Genomic DNA, 16,967 nt, shown 5'->3' on the forward strand with positions numbered 1-16,967 from the left:
GGGCAGCATGCTACAGAGCAATTTACGGCAAACCAGAACAGAAATAAATATACAGGAACGCGAAAGAGAACAAGAATTAAAAAATATTTTAAACAACTTCAAATCAAGTGGTGCATAAAACGTATTCATTGGGGTCGCGGTTTCCAGAGATCAAGCAAAAGGCTTTCCACAAAAAAAAATAAAAAATCCCAGTGACTAGAAACCTCAAATTCGAATATGTGGCTATTATTTTCTGTATGCAAAAACGCAGAGGTCAAAAAGGATATGAAAGTTTTCCCACAGAAACAAGGCTATTTACTCATCCATAGCACAACTTGATATGCCATCATTATTAAAACCCCACTGAAGGAGAAATCAGTAGGAGACGTTCTTGTATGAGGTCATGCTGGATTCCACTCCTAACCAATTTAGCATAATACTTTAAATAAAAGCCAAATCGTCAAATTGTGGCTGAAGCACATTTAAAATATCAGCTGCAAAAAATTTACAACAAGGCAAGAGAAACACTTTTCCTGACCTTTCACTAGGAGGTATGTTTCCTTGTTCCACTGGCTTGCTGTAAGTGGAGCCAACAGCCGCAGGGACAGGTGCGGATTTGTGTCTGACGGACCCGGGGACTGGGAGGAAGCTGTTAAAGGCTGGTCCAGCTGCTTTCTGAAACGTTCCAGTCCGGCGTGCATGCATGTCATCTTTCTCCAAATCGGGCAGCGGCCTCTCTTCTTCACACTCCTCCTCATCGCTGGACTTTACGATAGCAGACACAGGCACTGCTATATCTTGGTCAGAGTGAGACACGGCCTCCACCAATCCCTGGGGTTCCTGGTGACGGAGCACTGGTCTGGAATTACCATGGTGGGAAGGCTTTTTACTCTTATTGGCAGGTCCGAGCATGGTCACCTGAGGCACACCCATCCAACAAGCCAAAGCCAAAACCACAGGCTGGATAAGTCAACTGCTGGCATCAGGTAAGTTGTGCAAATTTTAGCCGGTTTTTAGTTCCACATGCATAACATATTCAGCAGGCCTCAAGCCACATTCAGCATTTGTCCTGTTGGAGCCTTTAGCCTTTAGCTCAGTTTGCGTGGTCATTTATACCGTCATACCTTGGCAGATTGTCTCCTTCAGCGCCACCTTCACACAGTACCCTGAAGCACTTGCTAAACTTAGCCACAGCAACACAACCACACCACACATCATTTCTGCAGCACACTCATTCTGGTGCAGATCTTCCCACCTGAGCTCCTTCCCATCTTTCGGCCTGTCGGGGATCACCTCCTCTTTTGGGGACTCCCCCCTACCAGCGGGACCATCGATGGTTTTTCCCAAAGCTTTGGGGCTACTAAGGGCTCCCTCCCTCGGGGCTTGCACCTTGGACCGCGGCAAAGGGAGGAACCTGTTGTAGGCAGGACTGCTGGTGGACTTGTGGAAGACCTTGGTCCTGCGAGCCAGCATGTCATCTTTCTCCAGGTCAGGCAACCTCTCCCCCATCTCCTCTTCCTCCTCTTCTTCCTCCTGCCTTTTGTACTGAGCCAGCCTTTGGTCCAGAGCATCGTTCTCTCTCTGCACCAGCTCGGGCAGCATCGGCAAGTGTGCGGCTCCGCCACCGCTCAGGCCACTGGGGCGGATGACCACACAATGAACAGTGACACGGAGAAAGGGTCACACTTCCGACCAAATGCATGCTGCCCAACCATTACAGCTTAAACCAAAATACACCAACGTTGAATTACTGTCACTGCTCTTAAACAGTAATTCCAAAGCACAGAATGGAAAAAAACTTCAATCCATGACCGTGATCCACATCTGTACACTGAGATCCACGGAATATGCTGCATTGACACTGACAGATCTCTGCAGAGCAAGGAAACACAGCGTAGCGCATGTCAATTTGGTCATGCTTAGGCTGAATGTCCTACAGTGCAACAACCCAGCGGGGCGTGCAGTTCCGGTCAGGGGTGTAGCAATTCACCCCAGACCCCCTTGGAACAGTATGTCAACCAGGGGGGGGTCCTCAGTAGATTTTTTTAACCCGGTAAACCAGTGCCTCAGTAAACATAACTTTAATTCTGGACTCCCTCCAGCCCAAAGTCCAGGAAAACATGCCTGTTTCCCGCCCCTCCCCCCCTGGCAACGGCCCTGGTGATGATGTCGTACAGAGAGGCAGCGAGGAAACGGAGAGCACTCCAGCTGATGCAGGGCATGAGCTTCGGCATGGACCACAGCACTGCACTGCACTGCACTGCACTGCACGCACAGGCCCAGCATACCTGGCAGCCCGCTCAGTGAGCTGGGAGCCCAGGCCGATGGTGGGTGTGGCCACAGCGGCGGCCGACAGGAGGCGCCGCAGTGTCAGGCTCTCGTTCCCCGGCCCCGCCCCTGCCTCTGCCTCCTGTTCCTCCTCCCCCGGCCGTGCTATGCTCAGCTTCTCCCAGCACTTCTGGTCGATCTCGGTGACGGGGCCGAAGTGCACGAAGCGCTGCCGGCTGGCGGCCGGCCGCTGGTGGGCGCGGGAGCGCCGGCTGGCCAGGTCGTCCCGCGCGGCCGTTTCGGCCTGGATGGCAGGGGGCTGCCAGCTCTTTTCTAGGCAGGCCTGGCAGACGGGTGCCGAGGGGGCTTCGCTGCATGACCGCCCCCCCCCGAATAACCAGATTGGGAGGGTGAAGAACAGAAAGCAGGACAGAGAGTGTTAACGCAGGAAAAGGGGGACAGAGTGATAGAGGAGAAAAGGGAAAAGAAATGGGAGCCATCTGAATGCGGACATTTTTAAAGACGGAGAAGATGAGTGTCAGTATGGATGGGGTGGGAAGCCAATGGAAACAGCCCCATGTTCAATAACGTTACAATCGTTGCAAGAAACATGAAGTATGCCCTGGCATGACTGACAAGGAAAAAACACCGGAGAACCATATCTTGGTAGAGAAGTTGGCCATTCCCTGGGCCAGACTACCCCTGTAGCCCAAGCCTCTGGCGTTAGGGTCGCACCCTGGATTGACAAGTTGACCGCCAAAGGCTAAGTTGCACATCTTGCTGCCGGGCAACAGGCCTTGGCACTAGGCTACGCTGGCACCCAACAGTGCCTGCCAAGTGAGCTCCTCCTGGTTTACATCAACTGAGACCTTTCACAGGGAATCTGAAAGGAGGCCGCGGAGGAGATGCGGAGAATGAGCCAATGCAAACAGTTGCTTTAATTAAAATGTGCAGTGATGGCCGAAAGCCCTTGCCTTTGTCCCCCATCCATCCATGCCTTGTTGCCACACTAGCTAAGAATGAATGACGCAATTGGCACCACTGACCAACGTCAATGACCACGAGTCAACACCACTTCTTGGAAACATCTCCCTCCTTACTATCAGGTGATCCAAGCTATCTACCATGAAACGTCTTTCCTCGAGTAGCGTCTCCAAGCACCGTTAGTCTGTATAACACTACTGACTTGCACACTGATGACCCTGAGCAAATATCATAATGATTAGGGGGGCTCTTGAATGAATGAAGGGCTTTTGAAAATAATTGACTGCTTCTTTTGTAGACCACGCCTCATATCAGGACATTGAGGAACATGAGAATCTCATATGAGCACAAATCAACATCGTGGGGGTTTAGGGGTTAAATGCGGCAGAAGCGGGCAAGTGGTGCAGCACCTGGTCTCAACTGTCATCTTAAGGCGATCCCACTTCTCCAGGTCAGACGGCGTGATTGAGGCCTGGAAACAGCTCTGCGGGGTGTCCCTTTGGGAGAGGAGGCTGCTCTGGGCTCTCCTACGGGCCAGATCATCCTTCTGCACACTTGGTACCGCATGAGGACTGCCTCCATGCTCCGCTTCCTTCCTCTGCTCCTCCCACTCCTCCGGCACCAAGGAGCTCTCCTTACGGGCGATCATGCCAAATGACGAATCCCGGGGGGGGGCCTCAGTCTCGCTGCAGCAGGGGCCAGGAGACGACCCGTTACCGAGAGGCGGCAAACCGCGGCACAGCGACCGAGTCGGCGAGTAACCACGACATGAAGAGATACCCTACAGGCCCATTGCTTGGTACTTAGTAGCTGAGATAACCACAACACTAACATTAATTCTCCACGCAAAAATCCAAATTTCTGTTACCGTTTTATGAAAAGCGTGCAGTGAGAAAGAACAAAACAGCCCTCAGAGTTGGCGTCAGCTTTTGGGGACTCCTGAGTCACACATGCTTGGGCTGACAGCCGTGATGCATTCAGGCCCAAATCTGCCCCCTCGCTCGGCTGGAATTTCAGCCCTGCTGGGTGGTATATGGAAGGACACACTGCAGAGCTGTTTAACCTTGATTGCAGTAGTCTATCATACAACTAATGCATCTGTGTGGGTATCACAAGGATACAGGCGTACAGCAGCGGGGGCCGCTAGGCTACCTACAGCAGTGGGGCAACTACGCCACCTACAGTAGCACAGCCGCTACACCACCTACAGCAGAAGATTCTCAGCGCAAACACAAAGAGACATGTAGGCACCTGGTCTCTACTGTCATCTTAAGGCGCTCCCACTTCTCCAGGTCGGATTGGGTGATGGAGGCCTGCATGAAGGCCGACAGGTTCTCCCTTTGGGGTGGGGGCCCGCTGTGCGCTCTCCTGCGGGCCAGATCGTCCTTCAGTGCATTAGGTAGGGCCTGGGGGCTGACTCCTTGGCCCTCCTGCTGCTGGGGCTGCACTGGGGGTATTTCTTTAGGGGCGATGGCGCTGGGCTCGAGTCCGGAGGAGACCTCAGTCTCACTGTGGCACGGACAGGCATACGCGTCGTCCGTAACATCAACACCACCCACCATGCGCACACACGCGACAAGTACCATGCACAACAAAAAAAAAAACAAGACGACAGTGGTTGGAAATGGAAAAGGAGAAAGAAGAAGCAGAATGAATGAAAAGATATAAAAAGCAGGAAAGTCAACGGTAAAAGCACGTACATGGGAATGATGAAAGGAGATGGGCCAGGTAGGAGTGTAGGAAAGGGGGGGCAGATACGCCGCAGTATTTAATCTGGCTTCATTTGCGCCCCCCACTAAACAGACAGTTGCCTTCACATTAATAAGTTGCGCCCCCCCCCAGTTTCAAACTCTATCCTACGTTCTTGCGTTCAAGTTAGGCCAGGACAAGCAACAAGAGATCCAGACGTGCATTCAACTGATTGTGTGTCACAATATTCACAAAACAAACGTGTAAAAGGTGATGTTTTATACTTTAAACATCTCCAAGTCTGTTCATGTATGTAATTATTCTCACTATTTTCTCAGCATTTTTCATCCAACCGTCGCGCGACAACCCAACGTGCCACCTCCACCGCCTTGCTGTCATCATTACAGGCAGCTCCGCCCCTGCTGCTATTAACAAACGCACCCTGGCGACATCCTCGGAACACTCCTGGGGCTCCGCCCACCTGCCGTTAGCGCACCTGAGCACCTGCTGCTGCTCCCTCTCTAGCGCCGCCTGCTGGGAGCTGCGCCGGATGCGCTCCCACCTCTCACGGTCCTGGCTGCTGCAGGTGGACGGGAGGAATTGGTGCCGCACGCGGGGGGTACCGCGGCTCATCCGCGCCCTCCTGGAGGCCAGGTCATCCTTCTCCAGATCGGGCAGCCGCCGCTCCGCCTCCTCTTCCTCGCCCGAGTCCGACTCGTGCTCCTGTTGCATCCTCGAGAACTCGTTGTCCTTCCGCAGGATAATGTCAGGGGTGGGGCCCCTGGGAGCCTCTTTGCCAGTGAGCTTGGAGCTGGAGCATTGGAGGAATGATCCATTTAAGCTGGAGGGGTGGCCCTTCAGGCCCCATGCGGTTAGTCTCTGCACACCCAGGCCACGATCGGCGACACGGCCACACCACACAACACTCTGGGACACGCCTCCTCGTGCACTCGCGTGTCCACAAAGATTTGGGACAGTCACCAAAGCGCCACCTCGACGGCAATGCAGAAATTCCTGCGAGCTCTTTCATCACAGCAGATCACGTTTGCTGACATATGGTATCCGCAAGCCAGTTTTTAATTCTTTATTCCGTGTTATTGCACCAAATCGACGATTTCAAGCATCGAAGCGCTTTCGGTTGATTCTGATTATTATTTCTGTTTTCCAGCAATAGTGGATCGGCCTGATTATAGTCCGTCTCCTCGTCTGGGCATTGGCGGGCATGCACCGCACTGCAAAGCATGCCAGGGTTACGCTTGCATGGCGGTCACGCCCGGCGGATCTCAAGCACTTCCGCGTTAGTGGTGCCAGCCTACTCCACAGCACTCCAGACCCCGTGATGGTGACAGTGACATCCCTTCGGCTGACCTGCTGTAACGAACGGCGGCGGGCAGCACCCGGATGCCAGCCTTCTCCAGCCGCTCCAGCTTCTTGATCTCCTGCTCGTCCTTGCCGTCCCACAGAGGCGGGGCCAAGCAGGTCACCCCGCCCCCCATGACGGTCTTCAGAGGAGCCCTAGTACGATCCTCTCCGTCCTCTGGCTGTAACCCCTCTTCCTGTATAGTCTCTGGGTGGCTTTTACACAGCAGGACACACACACCGTGTCACATACTGAGTCACACACTGACCCAGCCGCCCCCCCCCCCCTCCCCACAACAGGTTTGTAGGAGTCGAGGGCATTAGCGGGGGAGGGGGAGAACAGATGCCCTTTTTGGGACACATCAACCTCAGTCTGGCCAAGAATTAAAACGGACTACTTAATGATCACAGCCAACCAATGAATCAGACTCTTTGCTTAGTGAAAAGCAAAATCGGTCTCTTACTCCAATTCTTACAGCTTTTCAGAAATCGGAGGGAAAAACCTGCATGTCAACCATAAGGGGAACGGTGATGAAACACTGCAGAATCGACCTGTAATTTCACATGCATACACAGAGCCGTGGAAAACAGGGAAGCTTGGAGGGCTTTGCGAACAACGGCATTCAATATACAAAGGCTCCAAATTTGGGAAGATCTGAATAGCTTTTTGGGTTCTTTTGAGGTTACTATATTTATGTTTCATCACAGCCAGGCAATGAGACCCAGACAGAAGAGACTCCAGAGGACAGCTGCTCATATGGTGGCCAGGTGACAACGTCAACCTGACAATACCTAATATATTATTGCTGAAAATACAGTGTATGTTTATTTTCATATACTGGTTTTCTTTGCTCTCAATTCCCCAGGAAACAGATGGTCACCACAATTAAGTTTCATAGGTTCTAGCTAGTGATGAACCTTCATGTACCATTTGCTGTATTGTTTTCACCCCACTAGATGGTGCTCTTGGTTTGCATTGGGGCATGTATTGAGCCCATTTTTTGAAGAGAGAGCGCCATCTAGTGGGGTCCAAAAATACAGCAAATGGTTCATTATGCATCGTTTGGCCAAGACTAGTTCTAGCTTTATTAGAAATTGCTGTGCAGCTCCTTTTGCCGTACTACTTACACCTGTACCTGGGGATTCACTGGAAGTGCAGTGCAGTCTGGCTGCACTTATGCCCAGTTGACACTTTGACAGCACGTATGTTTACAATGTGCTATTTGCCTCACTTATATGTCATTGGACCAAAGCATCTGCTATAGTACATATGTAAATGAGAAGGTGGGGTAGAAAGGTCCTTATTAAAGAGTCCAGACGCCTTGTCAACATGCTGCATGTGGACGTGGTATAGCAGAGGAAGACCTCGGCTTTCACCAGTAATCGCGCTACGTTTCACTGGGTCCTTGCCTCTGGTGTCAAAACGTAGTGGAACCAAAAGCAGCTTGACCCATTTTGGACGCATGAAACCACTGAGCCATAATATTGTTTAATTGCTGTGTTCATCGTTCTGGATTAATGAAGCCATTACAGGAGAACAAGGAGTCCCACGGAACGACACAATCAGAGCTTGTTATCGTCCTGGGCCTGTGAAGCTCAGGGTCTGCCCAGCATGAAGTCCATTTTTAAGGGCAGAATCCATCTGGTGGCTAGCCCTAAGCAAAACTGGGCCTGCACTGCTTAGGACATAACCTATCAGGGGTAGATTTCTAAGAGGCGGAGCCAATGATGCAGCCTATCAGGAACAGATCATATAAGGGCGGGACCTATGGCAACCAATCTGACAAATGGCAGCAGAGTACAGACCAATGACAGCAGAGGCTATGGGGGTGGCGCTCCCTACCTGAAGGGCCTCTCTCCTCCAATGGGAGAGGTAGCCGTGCTCCAGCTCTTGCGGCTATCCTCGCGTTCCGGCCTTTTCTTGCGCAGGGAGGCGGGAACGTAGGCACTCTGGTTGCTCTTGTTGGGCAGGTACTGGTTGAAGGGCACCATGGTGCGGGGCTCGTTGTAGGACGTACGCCGCGCCAGCATGTCGTCCTTGCGCATGTCCGGCAGCTTCCTATGGGGGGCGTTGGTCTCCGAGTCGCTGCCGCGGCCTGTGAGACGGGGGGAGGGGGAAAGCGAGTGACTGAGAGCCTGCAAAGATAGAACACTTCCTGAGTGGTTTATCCTGTCTGCTTGTATTTTTAAACCAAACACTTTCAATGTTCTTCCACATGCGCTCAATTGGGTTTAGCTTAAAAATATCTTAATGGGCCAAAGGAGGTGAAAAGTCAAAACATTTATAAACACTGACAGTATTCAGAGGCTGGATAACGTCTGCAAGTAGGAAGTGTTTATCCTTGGCTAAATGCTAAGCGTTTTACCTGGGGGAGAGCCAGTAGCCTCAGAGCTGTGTGTCAGTTTAGACTGAATGCCGGGACCCTGCAATTTAACCAGCCCCCCCAATCACCCGAAAGTGCCAGCATGCTCAGAATCCAAATGGTTCTAATTTCCAGTTTTCCAAGGGGTCCGCTCAATAGAACGAGCCCAGAAACTGTTCGTATTCAATTACACGGCGATTTAGAGTCACCTGGCTTACAGTCTCTGCCCCCACGGCGTGAATTCCTCCCTAACATGTTCCCCAGATGTGTGGGATCGTCTCCAGGACCAACAGACGCGTGCTTCAGTGCTTGCGCCCATGTCACGGAGAACATAAGGTCAGACGTACATAACTCAGCAGTCACCCCTGACACTGGCTGCCGTTGCTGTATTGTTTTGTCCCAGACTTGGCACGACATTCGCTTACCAGTCATCGGCGGCATCCGCACCGCCCCCGGGAAACAGCGAGGAGACCGACTGATCCGTTTCGGCTGAAAGCGGTGCGCCGCGCCCGACCGGCCACAAGCTGCAGCACTTGACTTGGCCACAAGAGGGAGTAAAGCTGTGTTTCACAGCTCAGCACGGCTCCCGCTTCTGGCACATGTAGGTGACCGTATACGAGAGCGCACATGTAATCTGGGTTTCATTTGCGGCCTTATGTCCGAAGGAAAAGAAATGGGCTACGCTTCAGAGATTAGCCTTTGGCTAACAGAAGGACTTTGAGTTGTCACCGTTAGCTAAGCGGGGTCAAAGGTCAATAACACACACGAGCACACTCTCACAGCCATCCAGCAGCGTACTCCTGTCCAATGGGCTAACAATGCAAAGGATGTGGGTTTGAATCCCGGGGAGCACACACACGTTCCTGTACCTACCACTGAGGACACCAAGGTCAAGTCCTAAGTATTTATCCTGCAACTCCAATAACCATGATCCATTACAGGCCACACCTATGACAGACTAACACCTCGGTAATGTAAAAGTCCTGGCTACGGCCCTGAGACACAAACTACAACCTACCCTCTACTGAAAGTTGGTTCAGATAAAAGCATCAGATGTGAAAGTAATGCAGAAACTTCCTCCTGTTATGGCCCCTATCACAGCTGACTGACTGGACCCCTATCCTGACGGTCCTATTTCGGATGGACCGTGAAGCGTTGAGTAACAGCCCGCGTTGAGTCACTGAACACTGACAGCAAGATGACCCTGCTTCTGGTGCAGCATTTCTGACTCAGGCGTTAAGTTGGCATCGGGCCGCAGTGCGCGGGAGCGCCTGACCGTCTACCGACCTGCGGTGGCATCAGGCCAAAAGGAAAGCCGGCATGGAGGGAGACTGAAGATCACGGACCCACTAGCTTTCGGACCGTCATTAAGAAGGCAGTGATGAATGATCACAAGGAAGAAAAAAAACAAAAAAAACAAATAATTCAATGCAAACCAATAAAACTTTAACAAAAAATGGCTGAATTACAACCACTTCTAAAAAAAAAAAAAACAGAATTAAAAAAAAAAAATCTTTTTCAAAAAGCAATGCGACAAGTAGACATGACTTCATGCCTTTACCCTGTTCAGATGAATTCTGCAGATTCTGCAGAAAAGCATCCCGGGATTTTACCGGGTCTCTCGGATCGCGCCTGTGCTCCAGGTGGATGCGGTCAGAGGCATTTCTGCTGCCGCAGAACAATCGTCCCGTTTCCCTCTCGAGGTCGGCTGCTTCCTCCGAGGCTCTGATAAGGAGCAAACAGGATGCCGACCTCGGCCGAACCCGGGGGGAATTCCTCACAGATCCGTGAGGGGTGTGCTTTTTTGCCACAAGTAAATAAATATTTAGCTGGACAGCGACGGCATCGGAATCTGGGATGGGACAGAGTTACAGACGCGGAATGCTTTCAAGTCCTGCCAAGCGATCCTGGTGCTCTGAGTAAATATTTCTCCCTGTATTTTTTTGTCGGCCTGCCCCAAATTAGCCGTGTGACGCTCCTGCCCCCACTGGCCCCCAGTCCTCACCTTTCCCATTCGCAGCTTCTTTTGCTCCTGCTATGCTTGTGACCTGCTCTAATAACAGCTGCCGTGAGTCACACGGCAGTGAAGGATGTGAGCGCTCAACGTCGGCCTTGCCGGGCCATTCCCCGCCGGCCCCCCATACCACAGGGACGTGCCCTTCGTGAAACGTGCTCAGTGCTGCCCCTTATCGACAGGAAGTGGGATTTTTCTCACGGCTGTTGCTGGGTGTCAAATATAAGGATTTTCTTTTAGGTATCTGAAGCAGGTAAGTTATGAGTAATAACAGCAGTCGATCCTCAGTGCCTTTCTCCTTCCTGATGGCATGCGGCCTCGTGCCAAGCCTTTATTGCTGAACAGAACCAATTCTGCGCAGGCAGAGACGCGGACACCCGTTAGACTAAAGGCCCAGCTGGCTGCAGCCGCCGCATTCCTACGGCATCAAGGATGAAGGTTTTGGTTCTGGTAAAGCTGGAGATGATCCTTGACTGAAAGCTTTTACTTCAGGGCGTCTAGCATGTAAAAGATCCTACTGATATATTTTAAGTACAATAATAACACTGTTGTGTGGCAAGAAGGGATTAAAACATCCTCATTCTGAAAACGGCATCACAGAGAATGTCTTGCGAGCAGTGTTACTGGGGGCGTCTGGGGGCAGCCGAGCATTCTCCTCCCAGGGACATGCAGAAATCGCAGTGAACACCCCGACACCCAGTTCTGCGGCGGCGACAGATTCCAGCGACCAACAGTGGGGCAGTGAACCAAACGTGACTCTGCTTCCACAGCAAACACAGAAGCTGTCATTCAATGCCACATTTTACATTTTACGTTTAATTCATGTAACAGACATTTTTTTTAAAGAAAGAAGCAGAGTCAGTCCCTGGAGAAACTGGGGGTTTAGGGTCTTGCTCAAGGGCCCAAATGTGAAATCACTCTGCTGACCTTGGGATTTGAACCAACAACCTTCTGATCTCTCTCACAGCTGAGCCACAAACCCCCTCCCCTCACCTAAATCTGTCCCCTTCACAGCTTGCAGGGGTTAGTCGGACATCCTTCCTCACTCCACTCCTCACCAAATGTACACCCCAGCAGCCCGACTCTTTACAGCTGCATCCCCCCCATCTTTGGCCCAGGTTAAAACTACCGCTTGTCCCATCAGGCAACAGGAGCGTGTGGAGAAGGGGCGTCGCTCACCATCGCTGCTCCCACGGATCACCACGTCAGGGGACGGCGTCTGCTGCGAGCGCGAGCCGAAGGAGTCCAGGCTGTCGAAGGAGTCATCGCGGCCGTGCCGCGGGGGCGACAAGGAGTCACTGCGCTCCGAGTCCCAGCAGTCGATGTAGCCGCTGTCCCGGACGTTCCTCTTGGGGCTCTCCATGTCCTCGGCCTCCTAGACACACCACAACACACAAAGAAAAGAGGAGTTCCCCGTGTTTACCCATCCGCAACACGGGAGCCTTCCGGAAAGATCCGCACTCTCGCGGAAAGGCGGGCAAAGACAGCAGTACCTGTCGCGTGCTCACGGTGCTCCTCTCAAAGGAGACAGCAGAGCGCCAAACAGACCGCCCCCCCCCCCCCCAGGCTGGTGGCACACTTTAATTTAAGATCATCTTAAGCAGCGGACTCAGCCCCGGTAATAAAACTCTCTCAGTCTTGGCAGCTTGCCCCCCACCCCCGACAACCTTTCTCCCTTCCCCTTAGATTCTCTCTCCTCCACTTCTCCTAGAAACGGCCTCTGTTTTCTTTTGTCTTGTTATGAAGCTTGTATAGGGTGGAGGTGCTGCTACCCCCCCCCCCCCCCCCCCCCATGAGAGCCTTTCCTGTCACTAAGAGGAAGTTCCTGGCCCAAGTGCACCCACCACCCCCCCCGTCATGATTTTGTGCCAAGTCTTGGACGAGGGGGGACATGGAAGTATTTGCGGCCAGCCCACAGCTCTGAGCTTCAGGAACAAAGGCGGTCTTTGACAGGGCTCGATCATCAGGCAAATTCCTCCAGGGCTCAAACCAGCTCTCCACAAACCCCCCACTGAAAGCCTACCTTCACTCAAAGGTCACCATCAACTGCCCCCCCCCTTCCCCCTGGACCGCCCAGGCTAGACACACGGCACCAGTCAGAGGCCAGCGGCCTGACAGCCTGACGGACGCCACATGGCACAGAGTGCGTGCTGGAGATGTTTTCTACTGTTTTCACACGTTTCTGTACCAGAACGCGTTCCGCTGAAGTAGGACTGAAGAGGAACTCCCATTCGAAACACGCAGCAGTAGCCTTACAGCTTCCGAAGCTCGGGAATTCCCAGGAGGTCGAGAACGCCAGGCATTCGCCAGGATTACAACACGGCTTTTCCATGAACGTCACTCATGCCGTCGCTGTCCGATGATAACCGAGTATGTTCACTTTTTAACAATTGTGACATTTTCTATAGCTCAAATACACCCATTCTCCTCTGTCTACTGATAGTGTTTGACAACTAACTGACCAATAAAGATGTTTTATGAAGTCATCTGCTTAACTAGGATTTCTGTTCGCGCTAGTTAACATTTGTATTCATGATGTTTCATGATTCATGTAGTTTGCATTATTTTATATTGCTTATTTGAACTATTTAACGTTGATAACTACAGAACAAACATCGGTGTCAATTGTGAATATAAAACAAGATTAGTTTGTATCTTAACATTGACATATTTGTCTCGTTGACAACAATCCACATAAATCCATTTAAAACATTAAGCCGTTCGCTGAGAGCTGAGTAAAGATAGGTTTCTATTTTTAGTGCCTGGGGTGTCTTCTTATGTTGTTTTAAGTATATTTTATAAAGGTCTGAGAAAATGCATTTTTTCACGCTCCTGAAATACTGCATTTTTGGAGATACGCAGCAATGAAATACGGACCAATGAACGGGCAAAACAGGGTCAAGCATCAGCACCCATCCGATCACAGGTACTCTGAGATCAACGGAGGATTCCGTTCGATAGCTTAGCTTGAAGCCTCTTGTCTTTGGCCCCAAAGAATTTTTTCAACTGGGACCCAAATCAAGCTTTCAGAATTCAAAATGATAGAGCATCATGCTGTAGTCAGTGAAGTTCAGGTCCACAAACTACAAATCCAGACCAAGATTTTGTTTCTACCTACCAGCTGAGTTCTCTGTGACTGTGACTCTTTATGCTCAACTGGTTGGTAGAAACAAAATCTTGGTCTAGATTTGTACTTTGTGGACCTGAAATGCCCAACACTGGCTGTAGTTAATCACATCCTGCTTCTGCTGTACATTTCAGTAAAAAAATATAAAAACGCATCCAGGAAAACACTTAAAACATTGCAATCTGCCTTCTTAGATGATTAATACCACAATCTTGCAATGACAACAAACCAATCAAAATAACAAAAATCGGGTCTGCGCTGCAGATTTATAATAAAAAAGAGCAGATTTCTTATGTTTTTATACTCATGGCCATAAGTGGAAATTAGCAGGAGAACATTTAAAAATGAATTTGAGGACGCACTTCTTTGCACAGCGTGTAGTTAGAGTATGGAATAGTCTTCCTGTTAGTGTAGCGCAAGCTAAAACCCTGGGTTCCATCAAATCAGAGTTAGATAAGATTTTAACAACTCTGAGCTATTAGTTAAGTTCTCCCCAAATGAGTTTGATGGGCCGAATGGCCTCCTCTCGTTTGTAAATTTCTTATGTTCTTAGAGTTCAGATATATTTATAGTTTTTTTGATAGTGAAAAATACATTGATATATTTCCTTTAAAGGACAAAATTCCTATAATGGTTTATGGAAAGAATGTCTGGTGGCAGAGAATGACATCACTCTCTGCATCACTGCAAGGCGCTTTATAGCCAACGGGTTGACATCATCGTTGCAGATGCAGCCAGGTCTCCTACCAGGGCAACACCTGAAGCAGGAAGACGCCTCATAAATCCAGAAAGGCGGACGGCCTGCGGGTGGCCGGGCTCCACAGCTGAGGGACAGAAGATGAAGACCACATTCCTCTGGCGTGCCAGGAGCGACCAGGCCTGGTTAATGACAGCCAGCTCAGACCCCCACCAGCCTACCAGTCTGACGTCGCCAGACAGCTGCCACACAGCATCAAGATGCCCGTCTCCCCAGTTTATATAGCTCTTGCTCTGCTGCTTGAAATAATCTTAAGATAACACACTGCATCTCTACATTTGACCCACACATCCTTCATCGATCAGCCGCTCAGTTTAAAAACAGAGTGAAAATATAGAGATTAACTACGCTTTCTCTCACATCATGGCTGTCCTTCAGCTTATAAACTGCAGCGCAATGTTCTTCTCTAAAGCAGAACCAAACACTGAACAGCACGCGTCCTCCTGCCCGGGCAGTTCTGCTTAAGACCAGCAGAAACCCATGATGGCCCAGACCTACCTTCCTCATTTGTGACAACAGCCCCTCAAACTCCTTCAGGTCCAGAGTTGGCCCGTTGTAAGTCGTACAGCTGTTGGCGGCTTTCCCCAGCCAATATATGGTGATCAAGACCTGAGAGGGAACCACAAATGGGGCAAGACCTTCACAAAACATGCACAAGTAGCTTGTGATGTCAACTAAGCTATAATATTAACTACAATCAACAGATGGAGTTTCCCTTTACACAAAGAGACGGCAGAGTTAGCTCTGTGACCTGTCTGACGTCAATTTAGTTCATTCCGTTAACTGTAGACTTGGTACATCATTTAGGGATAAAATATAGAGTGCTTCTGTATGTCACTAAGAATTTAAGATAGGGAGGGAGCGAGGTCGGGAGGTCACACTGACCCAAGAGAGAAACTCAGTGAGCTCTCTGGACTCCCTGCGGGAACGTCACAGTTCGCTGAGCTATCTTAAGAACGACACCAGGGCACGACCTGCCATAAATAAGAACTGTACCAGACTTGACACAGGTGCCGCTCGGATGTAGGGACACAGATGCTCAATTTTCTACAGTATTTCTCCTGGACCAAGAGGTCACAGACCCCAGTGTCTTCACGGTCAAAATCTTACATCGGCCAGAGAACAAAAGATCACCCACCAGACCACACACAGCTCTGGGAAAAAAATTAAGAGACCACAATAACATTTTCACTAATTCAATTTTCACTAAAAATTTCACTAACAGTTTCACTAATTTCTCAATTTTTGGGTGTACGCCTAGGTAAAATATAAATTTTTTTGCAAACTCCAGCCTGAAGGGTTTCTTCCTCGCTTTATGGGACTTCAGTCCAGCTTCTAGGAGTCTGATATGAACTGTCCTAGCAGTGCACTTCACACCTGCACTTAATGTTTCCCATTCTTTTTGAAGGTCACTTGATGTCATCCACCTATTCACGGATGGTCGTCTCCGGCATTACAAAATCGGCTCTGCCCTCTACCTGCCTGGTCGTTCCCAGTGTCTCCTGCTTCATCTCGTTCTTGTGTACTGCTGTCTTAGAAACTTTGAGCCTGGAAGCAGCCTGCCTCACAGTGTAGCCTCTGCCAGCAGAACCAGGATTAAACCAGGATTTATAAATGCCGATTTATTTATTTTTTTAAAATATATATGTTATATAAACACTGTTGCTGCCACTTTAAATTAGTGCAGCAACAACGTGGAATCTGACAGGATCCACCAGAAGCTGCAAGAATAGTAAAGAGCTGCAAACCGATTAACTGTCATATTAACCCTAATCCGAGCTGTCAAATTAAGAGGGATAAGCGAAATTACGCAACAATGATAGGCATAGCTATGGAATGATGGATGTTGAAGAAAAAAAACGAGCGAAGGCTTTAAAAACAAGCTCAGATTGCGATTCTGCTCACTGGGTCGATTCTTCCTCATCTCTGACTCAACATCATATGCGATCCAACATTCCAACGGAGGGAATTTATAAACAGGCCAGAGGATGCAGGATTTATTTGAAAATATATATATCTATTGAAAATAGTGGTGACGTGGGTGCGGTGATTTTTCCAGGAGTTTCTGTACAGACGTGCCTGTGTTTCTCCAGGTTATTAAAATGCGACGAAGAGTCACATTAGTCGATGGAGTCGGGCACTGCATGGAGCACGGCATGAGAGGGGGATGAGTTTCTGCTCTGCGGACTTTGGAGGCGGATGCAGCAAAATAGACGGAGGGAGCGACAGAGAGAGAGCGAGAGAGAGACACAGAGAGAGAAAAACTTACATTCTTCAGCTTTCGATTGCAGTCTGAACCCCTAAGAGAGAGTGAGAGATATGACACTGGTTACTCATATGACAGATCCATAGTTATAACCTGGTAATTATAACAAATAAGTTAAATATTAAAACAAAACAGCACTGTGATGATAAATGCTATATCCA

At 50.0% G+C, this 16,967-nt stretch overlaps 1 protein-coding gene across 8 annotated transcripts in view; it reads right to left on the reverse strand.

The window, feature by feature from the left end:
• The window catches only part of limch1a (LIM and calponin homology domains 1a), an 80,415-nt gene that overhangs the window by 21,325 nt on the left and 42,123 nt on the right, over positions 1–16,967 (reverse strand). For 6 of the 8 annotated variants that reach the window (XM_072707744.1, XM_072707745.1, XM_072707746.1 and 3 more), the window contains exons 5-15: positions 16,810–16,840; positions 15,039–15,149; positions 11,836–12,031; positions 8,123–8,375; positions 6,289–6,495; positions 5,402–5,731; positions 4,483–4,740; positions 3,642–3,917; positions 2,268–2,618; positions 1,235–1,615; positions 518–838 (exon numbers count right to left, since the gene is read on the reverse strand). In XM_072707744.1, the coding sequence (XP_072563845.1) occupies positions 518–838; positions 1,235–1,615; positions 2,268–2,618; positions 3,642–3,917; positions 4,483–4,740; positions 5,402–5,731; positions 6,289–6,495; positions 8,123–8,375; positions 11,836–12,031; positions 15,039–15,149; positions 16,810–16,840 (2,715 nt within the window). The remainder of the gene's footprint in view (positions 1–517; positions 839–1,234; positions 1,616–2,267; positions 2,619–3,641; positions 3,918–4,482; positions 4,741–5,401; positions 5,732–6,288; positions 6,496–8,122; positions 8,376–11,835; positions 12,032–15,038; positions 15,150–16,809; positions 16,841–16,967) is intronic. The other 2 variants (XM_072707742.1, XM_072707748.1) reach the window with 2 other exon arrangements.

Source organism: Paramormyrops kingsleyae, chromosome 25, assembly GCF_048594095.1.
Source record: "Paramormyrops kingsleyae isolate MSU_618 chromosome 25, PKINGS_0.4, whole genome shotgun sequence".
NCBI lineage: Eukaryota > Metazoa > Chordata > Actinopteri > Osteoglossiformes > Mormyridae > Paramormyrops > Paramormyrops kingsleyae.